We start from the raw sequence: 12989 nt of genomic DNA, 5'->3' as shown, positions 1-12989 counted from the left end.
ACTAGAGCCCTGTGCAGGACTATTTTTTTAATCCTGTTCCCATCTCACCATGCAATATCCACTCCTACCTGCTCCCATATAGTTTCTTGCATTTTTATCCCACTCCTACCTGAAAAAACTTAGATCCCACAAATCCCACAAGAGAGACAGATTCCCCCATGCTAAAAACACCAAAACAAAACAAAAATGAAAATGGTTGGTTTATATATATATATAAATGGAGTTAATACATAAATTTTTACAACTAAAAAAACCAAATCTTACTTAAGCCATATAAAAAAAATACTTCAACTCCTGTTAATAGACATCAAATCTCTTTCTATCCCTCACTTAAATTAAGCATTAAAATCTTTATTAAAAAAAAAAAGAAAAACTTGCTTTACATTGCTGAAATTCTATTGATGACAAACAAGAGATTTTGTGTTTTCCTGCAAATTACTGCAGTCTGGTTTTTTGCCCACTCAATCTCACCTGCAACAAAGTACATTTTACCTGCTCCTGCTATTATGACAGTGGGTCCAGCAGGACCTGCGGGATCCCTGTCCTGCTGCAGGCTCCAGCATGAACAATCCTGTCCAGAAAAACACAAACATATTCCATTTCTTCTCCTTCTGCCAAGCAGCCTCAGATATACAGCCACTCTCAAGTTGTGACAGAGCTATTTGCAGAATCTACCTTACTTAATTAGCGACAACAGAACCAAGCAATTATTCAACAGAATTTTCTGTGGCCTTTGGTGTCTCTCCTATATATATATATATATAATCACATTGTTTGTATTCTTTACAGCATCTGATTAAGCTGTAAACGTAAATACAATAGACAGAAAACAAACTTGTAATTATAGAGAACCACCCACCTCTATAAAGGGAAATCCACAGCTCATATTACAGACATATTTTGCAGTAACTATAGTTTTATATTATGAAGGAAACAAATGAAAGGCAAAACAAAGGACAGAGAGGAAAAAAGGACAGATCTGGAAAAGAAACACCAGAGTAAAGAGGACAAAGAAATGGAAAATATGGGCTAGATCCTCAGATATACCAGAGGCTGGAAAAGATCAGCGAACCTGTACTAAAGGAGATGGGCTGAAACCCTGTGGAATCTAGGATGACCTCTAAGAAAGTTAAAATTTAAGTGGGATCCAAGGGTGAATTATTTTCTTGCTCACTCTCTGACTAAGGAACTTGAAGAGAGACCACATCTCCCAGAGGGAATGAACCACCCCATTGTAAGATGGTGCTCTTAGGAGCCAGTCATCTAGGTGCATTTAAACCTGCAGGCCCTGACGACACAAGCGAGCTGTAACCTGTAACCAAGGCCAACCACTTGGCCAATGTCCTGGGATATGTTGCTGGGCTGGAGGGAAGCACCTTAGTGACTACAAGGTCTATCAGTTAAACCCTCAAATTATTAACTCCATAATCGCAATTGCAGCTAATCAAATACTATGTCTTTCAGGTAGAAATCATAGAATATCAGGGTTGGAAGGGACCTCAGGAAGTCATCTAGTCCAACCCCCTGCTCGAAGCAGGATCAATCCCCAATTTTTGCCCCAGATCCCTAAAAGGCCCCTTCAAGGACTGAGCTCACAACCCTGGGTTTAGCAGGCCAATGCTCAAACTACTGAGCTATCCCTCCCCCCAGGAAATCATGTAGTCCAACCCCTCTGATACTGAGAGAGGTTAATAACCAAAAGAAAGAAAGCTTCTAGAGTGATGGGGGTGTGATTAAGTGTCTAAATGTGGATTGTAAGTACCCAAGTTAGCTACATTTTTCCTTTGTTTTAAAATTAGTTCTGCAGGGTTTATCTCCCCTCCTCTTGTGTATTTTTACATTACTGTGCTATTTTGTATAATCTGAAACAAAGTTATTTACTAAATGGGAGTAACGGACTAACAAGATTTTAGTAAGGTTACAAGTCCTCCATCAGCAGAGATTGTGACAGATTGCTTTAGTGCAATGCCACCGAACTGTGATAAGATCATTTACTGAACTATTGCTGCATAAATGTCACGACGAGACACAAGATAAATATCAAGTTAAAAATTGTTATATCAGCTGCCAGCTCACCTGGGCAGTTCCCAAAGATATTGCAAAAAAAAAAAAAAGAAATGTTTATCCTCCCTATACCGTCCTTCAATGCAACAGGGGAGTTCTGCAATCTCCGACTGGCGTTTTGCCAGTGTCACTCATGAATTGCTGCAAGTTGTGTTTGGCATGGTATCTGCTAGCAGCTCCTGAGAGGGGCCACTTGGTGCCAACAATGGAGGGCCAGGGCCCATCACGTTTTGCTGTCTGTGAGTCCGTATGTAGATACCAGTTGCTGAGAGCAGAACCCCAACTTTAGTCCAGTATCATAGGTGTATGCAGTGACGTAGTGCTACATTTCATAGTGTAGAAGCCCTGCAGTAGTGATCTCAAGTTGATAATTTTGTCTGGCAGGAGATAGATTTTGGAGACTATCTTGTGTGTGAAGTCACCATAAGATAAAGCACCCATGCTCAAAATCTAGCTAACATTTTATCAGCATATTTTATCTTATTGAAAATCTGTGCAACAGCAATTATGAGACTTCTCACACTAGTAATAAATACACATTGTATCAACAGAAATCATGCATAACTCAGCTTTTACATGCCAAACTTTAAACTAAGCAGCAAGGCACAGCCAAAATGCATAGATAGTTAGGCAAAAAGCCCACTGGCAGAACGTGAAAATAAAGTTCTTAAAACATTAATGTTCTCTGCAAACTTCAAAGAAGGGCAAGCTTCACGGTTATGCTCCAGCTACATTTGGGCCACTCCATACACACAGTTTAACTGGCTGATCAGACCAGGGTGACAATGGTTTTTCCACCAGCCGCCACTTATCCCCACAGCCCCCACAGATATCCCAACAGCCCTGGTATACTTCTGTCACTGCAGCCCGCAATGCCCCGCACTGACCCCCAGCATTCTGGCCCCCACCCAACAACCCCCAAATCCTTATTCCCCCCAGCACCACCCTCACTCACCCCCAATGGCTCACCCTGCAGCCCCCCCACAATAAGCCCCACAGCTCACCAACAGCCTCTCACTGGTGTCCCCTCATCTCAGTGCTCTGTTCCTGTCCTGGGCTAGGGCTGCTCCTCCCGATCTCAGCCATCCAGCTCTGCTCGCTCTCATTGGCCGTGCCGCACTCCCATGGCAAAGGCCACATTTGAGTGGTGTTGCAATGGTGTGCAGCAGATCACAATGCTACTTGCTCACATTTGGCTCAGCCACCCCCTTCTCATGAATAGGCAGGCTATCTGTCCAGTGTTAAGCTGGGCAGTCCTGTTTTTATGTCGTTTGTTCCCTGACCGGTACTCATATAAAACCCGACATGGTTTTGTCTGGTGTCACACACTGAAGATGCCATTTTGAAAAGCGTGCTGCTCCGCCCTCACCAGTGTGACCTTGCACGCACTGTGTGTGCAAGGTCACACTCATGGGGACAGGGCAGCGTGTGCTTCAAAGTGCATCCTCTGTGCTACATGATCTTGCACACACTGTGCATGCAAGTTCATACTGGCAGGGGTGGGGTGGGGTGCTTGAATGGCATCCTCCGTGTGGCGTGACCTCACACATACCATGCATGTGGGGTCATGCTGGCGGAGGCAGGGTCCTGCAGGCATGATTGGGCCCATGCTATTCTTGGAAGTACTGGAACATCCATTATTCTGGGGATGTCTCAATGGCCACCCTAAGTCATGATAGAGGGGGTGGCTGGGCCAAATTGATGTCTCAAACCTGTGTGCCAGGTGAAGTGCTGGGGCACTGCTCCATTCTGGATTTCAGGTGCCAGAGTGGTGCTTCAGACCATTCCAGCTACACCACACCTCTGGGAATATGTTCGTGACCCACACAGAGCCCCAAATTTGGCTCTCTTGTGTCCCTCTCTTCTCAGATTTGCAAAAGAGTGGGACATGCTTTCTCTGATGGTTCAGGCTGGCACACCACTCAGCTGGGGACAACTGTTAGGACAATGAGACTAATCCCCTTGATACTCTTGGGGTGCTGGATAGGACTCTGAGCAGAACTGTGCCAGAACAGTGCCCTGATAAGCCATCGTCTCTCATTCCCCCACTGATCTGAGGCACATGACCTTTGAAACCATCACAGCTTTATGCAGACTGACTCACATAAACAGTACCTATGCCTTTGGAAGTTTTCAAACAGGGGTGGATGAGAGCAAGATGCAATGATAGGATAATTATTGGGATTGTTATTCCGTAAGGATGTGTCTTTCCATTTACTGGGACCCTAAAATAGGCTTGTCCTAACCCTAAGCATCATGTCACTGAAGAACTGCAAGAACTCTAATTCATATCCTGTGAGCACCTCTGGAAGGTCAGGACCTGGACACAGCTGTCAGTTTACACGTTGCTTTGACAAAGTTTGTTGCAGCTGCCACAGCTATGGTAGGACATTTTGTATAATGGAGACAAGTTGTAACAACCTGAGCCTTCACACAGCCATGCTAAAATCAAAGTCCTGGGATTTATTGGTCCCCATTTGTACAAACCACACTTTGCTAATTGGGGGTAATAATTTATTGCCCTATTGATATGTCACCTGCTTTCATCTGGGAAGAATCTAGCCCTATATGGGCAGAGATGATACCAGATCAACTTTATGGTATTTCTTATAACTCTGACAAGATTATCTATGGAGATATTTTTCTGTGGGTTACAGATAGGCCCAGGCCAGTGTTCCAGATCAGAACCCCAAATTTGGACTTGAGATCTAAACTCAAACCCTTAAACAAGGCCCATCCCACTACATACAAGTACCTATCCTCATCCTTTCTCAACTTAGCAGGCTTTGGAACCCATGCCTAGCGAGTGTCATTCAGTTGAGGGTGAGTCCCTCCATAGGGGTATACCAGGTACAGTTCTGCTGCCCTCTGTTCACACAACAAGGATAACAACCTTTTATTACTCCTGCCCCAGTAACAAGGAGACTGGGGATCCAACACCAGCCACAAGTGATCATTTGGGCAAGCAATCCCATCATGCTGAGCACCTAGGCAGAGTGGGTGTGTCCATGTAAACCAGATCAGCTTCTGAAGTCTTTTTCCATAGCTCACCACTAGATGTCAGGGGAGAGCTCATTCAGACTCTGCTTACACATATATAAACAGGCTCAGGCTCATAGGCTCAGTCTCCAACAAAAGCTTTTGAAAAATCCCCTACAACTTTAGTGGTGCAAACAGAATCAAGCTGAATGACAAGTTGGTGTGCAGACCTTTCACTCGGTAGGTTGGTTTCTTTTTGAAAAATTATGTTATTTATATCTTTTGTAATCATGAGTTCCCGACCGGAAGATGTTTCAGTTAAAGCCAATCGTCTCTTGAGATAAAAAATGCAAACACTGGGGAGGGAGACTTAATACAGAGACCTGTTTCTGGGACTCTTCCTTCCACCCAAGTGCAATCAGCCCATGAAGATGTTGAAGACAATGGAAAAACGGTGAGCTTTGGATCATGTCCTAAGCTCCCTGGCTGCTGATAGCAGGGAGCAGCTCATATAGATTAGCAGCCATCCAAATATAGTTTGATTATATTATAACATGATTGTTCTAATTACTTGATGCAGAAAGCTTTCGGTTATCATGGTATCTGAAACAGGGGAGTAGGCTACTTGTTTTAATAGCACTTGCTCAGCCCCAATGGTTGAGGTTTTGCAGATCTCAGTGAATTTGGAAGAACAACAGTTTTGGACCAGTTCATCTTACATCATGAGATATGGCTGAAATAGGATAAAATATCCAGATTTTCTGGCAGTGTTGTGGCGATTGTATAGGTTGTTTTCTCCAAGCAACAGAATATCCTCCTACTAACAGCTAAGGACAGGTAGATGTAGGGTTGGTGGCTGGGAGGTCTACTTTGTTCCAATCATTTTGTGAATGATTGAGCCAAATCCTCCCCTCACATAGAATAACCTTGGGGGAAATGATCCTGAAACTCTGCATATTTCAAATGGCAGAAATCTCCTGTATTTTTCCTTTGGGAACAGGGATTTGCAGCCACAGAGATAGGGGAGATGTGTGGTTTTCTAACCAGCCAGATGGAGAAATATGGTTACGTCTATGTAGGCAATCAACCTCTTCCTGCCCCTGTTGTAGGAGTGTGAATCAGTCAGAAATGATGGTGCCATTGACTTCCTCCTGAACTCTGTGCTTTAACCCCCTTCTTTGACGGCTCAAGGAGCAGCACTAACTTCCCTGTTAGTTTCCACTTTTTGAGGCAAGGTGGTGGCCATATAGGACAGCTGTTTCCTGGCTAAAGCCTCTCACTCCTCTTCTTGGAGACCATGTTTACACCAAGCTTAAATTCTATTTATATTTGTTCTCCAGGTACAGAAGAGCCTTTAGCTTTAACTCGTTCCCATGCTGCTGCTGATGCTGCTGTTCCAGCTTTCTATGCTGGGGAACAGTGAGGTGGTGACATCTTTTGAAAACACATGCCCTCAGTTTTTCTTCCGGGAAACCCCCCCAAATGATGCCATCAAACCTGCCAATCCAGCCCAGATTTGCCAACTTTACAAGAATCAGTATCGCTTTGCTACTTTGTACGACAGGGACCACCGCATTCCAATATACTCTGCGTATGTGTACCAACCTGGTTATGGTAAGCGACCTAATAGCTGGATGGTAGAACCCCAGGTAAGATGCTCTCCTGACTGCCTCTCCATTACAATAGGGTACAATCTTGGACATAAAAAATTGAAATATTGAATAAATCCCAATATATGTACAGACACACACACCTCACCACAGCTGGGCATTCCCTGCCCCATGCTGTAGTGCAGGGTCACATCATTGTGACAAAGATGTGCAGTCACAGAAGGACACTGGGAGCTAGAATTCCTGAGTCCTATTCCTCACTTCTACTGACTTGCTGTGCAACCTAGGGCAGGTTACACCTTGTCCGGGCCCTGCCATCACCCGGTTTAGAATGGAGATATTAATGCTTATCTACTTCATAAGGTTATTGTGAGAGTTAATTGACCTTTGTCAAGTGCTTTGGACTCTTCAGGGAACAGGTGCTGTGGTCATGCAAAGCATTTTTATGATTTACTCTTATTGGAACTCAAGAAAACAGTGGTCAAAAATGTACTTAGTTATTGTACTAATGCAATCTCCACGCTGAAATGGAATTATATACTAACCTGGGTGTTTCTGGCTCACAAGGACAGGGTTGAGTCAACTGGCAAATTTGTGGCTTCCCTAGGGGCATTTTTGCAGAGACCTTGGGAGTTGTCAACTCCCTGTAGAGCACTGAGGTGGGATCATCTATTGCTCATCTCAGAATTCCCTCCCATTTTTTTGCATTTTTCTATGAATGAGTTGCCCCAAACTGAACGCAGACTTCTGTGCTCCTCCAGGTCAGGCTAGCTCTGAGCCACATTACTGTGGGACCATCCAACCCTCAGGAAGAAAGGAAGTTACTCCAAGTGTGGCTCCTCTTTCACACTAGTCATAACTGTGAATGAGGCTGCTAGTGAACTTCCTTCCAGTTCACACACTGGCCACAGGGTACCGAGAAGCAAGAACACAGAGCCCTAGGGAGATCTCTTGTCTAGTGCTACCAATTCCTTTAGACCTCCAAAGGCACCTGCCCTGAGACACTGGCTCTGTTTCTGCTGCACACATGACTGACCCCTTTATTTGTTTTTTGACTTTCAAGCTGATGGGTTCAAATTACCAAAAGGAAATGGCAACTGAATGGATCCTCTTAAATGATATCAGTGTTGACCAGGGACTGCTTAATGAGAGCCAGGCTGTCCTTCGAGATTACAAGAATCTGACTAATTTCAACAGGGGCCACTTGAACCCCAATGGGCACCAACCTGACCCTGACTATAAGGCTGCTACCTTCACCCTGACCAACATTGTGCCACAGTTTATGAACCTCAATAGTGGGAAATGGAACAACTACGAACAAGAAGTAATGATGAGTAGGACTGAAGGGTGTGCTACCACATATGTCGTTGTGGGAGTGGTCCCTGGCAACAATTACATAGCTGGAGGCAGAGTCAATAAGCCCAGCCACATGTGGTCTGCTGCCTGCTGTGAGATTGATAACAATCACAGGAAGTCCTGGGCAGTCATTGCTCTAAATGATCAGAATGCAGTCGAGCTGCTCACTCTGGGTGAGTTAGAGGAGAAGCTGGTTGAACTGTACAGAAAGGAGGAGATCCTTCTGTTTGACAGTGACTGTCCCCGACAATAAACTCCTGACCCCACTCGCACACCTCTCCATATCCCCCTGGAGAAAGGGGTTGGGAGCCTTCACCAATAGCTGCAGTCTCATGACCATTCTACAAACCGCATTTAACCCATCTTGTTTGTTTATTAAATGCTTTTACAGACCTCTCTTCCCAAACGAGTCTAAACACTTCTCTACAATCTTCTCCTGTTATGAGAGGAAGCGGTCTGGAAAGGCTGGGGCCATTTTGTTCCTGTCCCATGTTACAAGTCATGGGTGGCAGGCTCTTCAGTTGGAAATGTCTATGAGAGATCTCACAGAGATTCCTCTTTATGGTGCTCTCAGGCAAGTGGGCTTTGCGCATGCCCCTGGGGCAAAGCATGAAGGAAGGGTCTGTCTCCCGGTCTGCATTCTTGCCACCCCTGAAGGCAGTGCTATGGGGGAAATGTAATACAGCCTGGGGGAAATGTAATACTCCCCAGCCCACCCACTCCTCCCCCTCACCAAACCAGGGTCCACCCCTTTTCCTAGCATTGGCTTGGACACGCTCAGGCTAGAGCTGGCTGTATTTTTTCAGTGAATAGTCTGCGACTACTTATGCTCAAATAAATTGGTTAGTCTCTAAGGTGCCACAAGTACTCCTTTTCTTTTTGCAAATACAGACTAACACGGCTGTTACTGTGAAGTCTGCGACTGACAGTGAATAATCATTGGGCCAGGGAACCTGAGTGAGACTGATTCTATAGTCTAGTAATCAGAGCACTCACCTAGGATGTGGGAGTTCAAGACTTTGCTTCAATGACTACTCAATTATTTATCAAAAGTGTAATAGCTTCAACAGAGAGAAGCCTATACCAGCATAGCCTCATGTGCTCTTCTGTACTGTGGGAGACCCAAGTGCAATGCCCTTCTTCACATCAGTCAGAACTGAACCTGCATCTCTCCCATTCCGAGCGAGTACCCTGGGCAAAAGGACCTGCAGCTTCCCCCACCCTGCATTTTGTGGTCCGCCCTTGCTTTTGTCAAGATACCCAAAATCAAGATAAAAAATTTTGTTAGTCAGGTCAAAATAAGCCATTTTGTTTTGACCTGACTTGAAACTTTTTCAATTCTCCAAAAATTTTGAAGAAAAAAAGTCATTGTCACTTTGACTCTTTGTTTCGGAATTGGCAGCAAATCGAAAAATCCATTATTCACCCATCTCCAACGGTGGCAGGTGCAGGTGAGGCAGGGCTGGTGGTGCTGTAACAGCTCATGCCTTCTGCTTATAGACTGTTTATAGTCCTCTCTATCCTCCGCTGCTGCATCTGCATCAGCCACAACCTGCTTCTAGGCTTAGCTCTCAGCTTTCCAGGATCATTACTTTCTCAGGCTGCCCACTGCCTGGCTCTCCCTCCGCAGCTAGTTCCCAGATTGCTGTCTCTGGCCTGCAGCTCACACAGTCCTTTGGCTTTTTCCCTCTGTTCTCCACACCCAGATGGTAGTTCTTTTCTCTGGCCATTGGGCATTGCAGATGGCTAGATGCTGAACTGAGTCCCTGCCCCTTCCAGAACGACCTGCAGCTCTGTTCTTTCCCTCTAGCTCATGCAGGGCCGGGGAGTGGTGTCTGGTAAAGAGGAAGCAGGTTCGTTGCAAGTCCATAATCACTCCATGTAAAAGAAGAATGGAGTTAGAAGCAGCCCAGGTGATGACATGACAGGTTAAAAAAAAACCTAAGTGGAGATGGAAATGGGAGAGATCACTCAACACAGAAAACACCCAGGTTCAGTTAAGGCTCCCAGATGGATGAATGCGGAGGAGAAAGGTGCGAGGCCCAGATTCTCAAACATATTTAGGGGTCTGTCATGGGCAGTGGATGAAGCTTCCCTTGGGGGATGCTCGCTCCCTGTCCTGTCTCTTCTGCCCATGGCCCACCCACACTGCATCCCTCCTCTGCCCCAGGCCCCGCCCCTGCTCTGCCCCCCTGCCGCTGCTTGCCGCATCCCTCCTCTCCTCCACACCCCGCTTCCCCTGAAGCCCCCACCATTTGTGCTCGCCACATCCCTCTCCTCCACCCCCCACCCCTGCAAGGTCCCCACCACCCGCAGCGTTCCTCCTCTCCTCCCCACCACGAAGCCCTCACTGCCCGCCACTCACTGTGTCCCTCCTCTTCTGCATCCCTCCCCCGCGAGGCCCCCACCATCCCAGGGACGCGGTGAGCAGCGGGTGGAGGGAGCCACCTGGGGGAGGGGAGTGGAAGAGAGGAGGGACTCAGCCAGTCTGCGGCGGGCGGTGGGGACCTCAGGGAAGGGGCGGAGCAGGGACAGGAAGAGGCGGAGCACAGGCGGGGCCACCACAGCTCAGGCAGCTGACAGCAGGTGATTGGCAGCTGCGCCAAGGGAGTCTTACCGTCCCCTGGCCTATTATCCCCACCACCTATGGTGTCTATCTCCCATTGATTTCAGTGGGAGTTAGGATCTAAATACCTTTGAGTATCTGGGCCTGAGTGGTGGCCAAAGTGGTTAAAGGGAATAGGAAGGTTGCTTCTCTAGGGAGGAAAAAAAGGCACTGAAGAGAAAACAGATACATCAGTAAATGGGGTGGGGGTTGAAATCAATGAAATTTGAAATGTTTCTTTCCAAAATACAGTTCGAATAAATGTTGTTTATAATGGGTGGTGGCATTCAGAAGCCTGAACAGAACCACACAAGACCAAAATAAATGGAGGACACTGGCGGATGCCCTGTGCAGTGAGTTACATGAGGAGCAATTGCAACATCACTGCAATAAGGAGATAGTAACCGTTAATTTCCAAATAGGATGCCAGTCAAATAATTTCCAAATAGGATGCCATGTCATGATGCATACAGAACACTGCCAACTGATAGCTAGGTAAATAAATGCAGAATACAGCAGACTATGGAAAACCAGGCTTGTCTTACTGTTAGCTTTTATGTCCCACACCTTTTCTCTTTCACCCACCTGCCTGATCTCATGATAAACCCAGATTGTAAACTCTCTAGGGTGAGACTGTATTTTTACTTGATGGTTGTCCAATGCCTAGCACCAGCAGGCCCTGATCCTCGGTTGTCTCTGTGCTGTTGTAATACAAAGAATAATAATGATAATAGTTTCTTTAATTAGTCCTGCTGCTCACTCAGGTGGAAGGAGTCTGATGCTCACAGGGCTGAACTACTGAACTGCTTTTTAAAAGCTATATAAACTACTTAGAAAACCCCACTGAACGGTAACTACCCCTGGAGGAATGCACACTAGGGTACTGAACTGTAGCATCTCCCAGGCCAAGGCCTGTTCCTTGTTGCTCACCACCACAAATTTAAAAAGTTATCAAAGGCCAAGCACTGAAACCTGGACTAAAGAACAGATGAAACCCAGTGATACTGTTTCAGAGAAATGGGGACATCCAAGGGCATCAGCAATAGGAGATGAATGGTTTCACCAGCCACCTCTCTGGTTACTCATGGGCCTTTCCCGTCACACACTCTGTTCTTCCATCCACCTTCTAGAGTGCTCAGAAACCTGCCCCCTCACCTTTGAGAGGCTAGAAACCACAGTCACACTCACAATCCCCCCTCTTCTCTTTACAATGGAAACACCCTCCCTCTTTTTCCAGTGCCACTTGGAATCCCCCACCTATTGGGCTAGTAACCTCTCCTTCCACCGCCTGACACACTCCTCAGAGCCTCAGCCCTGGGAAAGTTCAGACACTCCTCTGATTATACCTAGAAATGCCCTACTCCCTTTGGTAACGGCATGAAATGCCTGCGACTCCAAAGGAGTGAATGAACCAGTTGTGCCCAGCTCAGGGCATGAACCCCAGCAGTTGCCAGGAGACGTCACATTCCACTGATGCAGGCAGCCCAGCGGCGGGATGCCCCAGTCACAGAGTGCCCTGTGACTGGGCTAATCCCAGTCGATAAAGTGATGCAGCCCTAATGTCCAGTGCGGTGGTGACCCAAATGCCTCTTCGGGGAGCCATGTACGAAGTACCCTGCGTTGCTCAGCGTGGAGTCTGAAAACTCCTGCAGGGAAAGAGCTCCTCCTGCCAAGCATACACTGGGAACTGCGTTGGAGAAGGAAGGTAATTCCTAGGGGTGTTTCTAAGCCTCCAGTGGGTGACAGGCTGGGCTGGGCAATGGTAGGCAGAGGGCTGTTGCTATTTATTTATACTGAAGGAAAAAATGTTTTAAAAGACTGGGCGCCATGAAGTTATGCCTGTATCTAACCACGTGGTCTCAGTGTGGGTCTACATTGCAGTGGGAGGGGTGGTGGCAGGGAGGGTGGGCTAGCTTGAATTTATCTGGCTCAGCTAAAAATAGCAATGTAGAGGTGGTGGCACTGACTGCAGTACAGGCTAGACAAGTTTGCCCAGAGCCCTGGGACGGACGGATGTTGCTAGCCCACTCTGCCACCCCTTCGCTGCTATTTTTAGCTGCACTAGCTAGATTAAAGGTATGCCTACGCAAGCTGCAATCACACTGCGGATTGCAGCTTAGACATACCCTCCGTCCTGATACCCTCCCCCATTCCCTCCCCCCCCCATTGTTGGTTTCCCTCACTCATTGTGTCTTGTCTTTACGGAGGTTGTCAGCTCTCTGGGACAGGGACTGTTATGTCTGTAAAGCGTTATCACCATGGGACCCTGGTTCTGTTTGGGGCCCTTGGGTGCTAACATAATACAAACCATAGGTAATAACAATGTCAGCCAACCTGCTCCATCTCTGTTCACACTGGAAGCCTCACTACAATGT

The 12989-nt window shown here is 46.6% G+C and overlaps 1 protein-coding gene across 1 annotated transcript; it reads left to right on the top strand.

The window, feature by feature from the left end:
- The first annotated feature begins 5200 nt into the window (after positions 1 to 5200).
- LOC311513195 (endonuclease domain-containing 1 protein-like) lies at positions 5201 to 8619 on the top strand. The gene is made up of 3 exons (XM_084614865.1): positions 5201 to 5283; positions 6384 to 6692; positions 7717 to 8619. The coding sequence occupies exons 2-3, from the start codon at positions 6417 to 6419 to the stop codon at positions 8260 to 8262; spliced, it is 822 nt and encodes a 273-aa protein (XP_084470991.1). The 5' UTR covers positions 5201 to 5283; positions 6384 to 6416; the 3' UTR covers positions 8263 to 8619.
- Positions 8620 to 12989: the final 4370 nt, after the last annotated feature.

The sequence above is a fragment of the Lepidochelys olivacea genome (genome assembly GCF_965140295.1).
Source record: "Lepidochelys olivacea isolate rLepOli2 genome assembly, chromosome: 1".
NCBI classification, from domain to species: domain Eukaryota; kingdom Metazoa; phylum Chordata; order Testudines; family Cheloniidae; genus Lepidochelys; species Lepidochelys olivacea.
This window is presented reverse-complemented; position numbering and strand designations above follow the sequence as displayed.

Excerpts from the sequence above, each read along its gene's own strand:
- LOC311513195 (XM_084614865.1), top strand. The coding sequence starts at position 6,417 with ATGCTGCTGCTGATGCTGCTGTTCCAGCTTTCTATGCTGGGGAACAGT. Across the intron at positions 6,693-7,716 it reads GCTGGATGGTAGAACCCCAG|CTGATGGGTTCAAATTACCA; the intron begins GTAAGATGCTCT and ends TTGACTTTCAAG.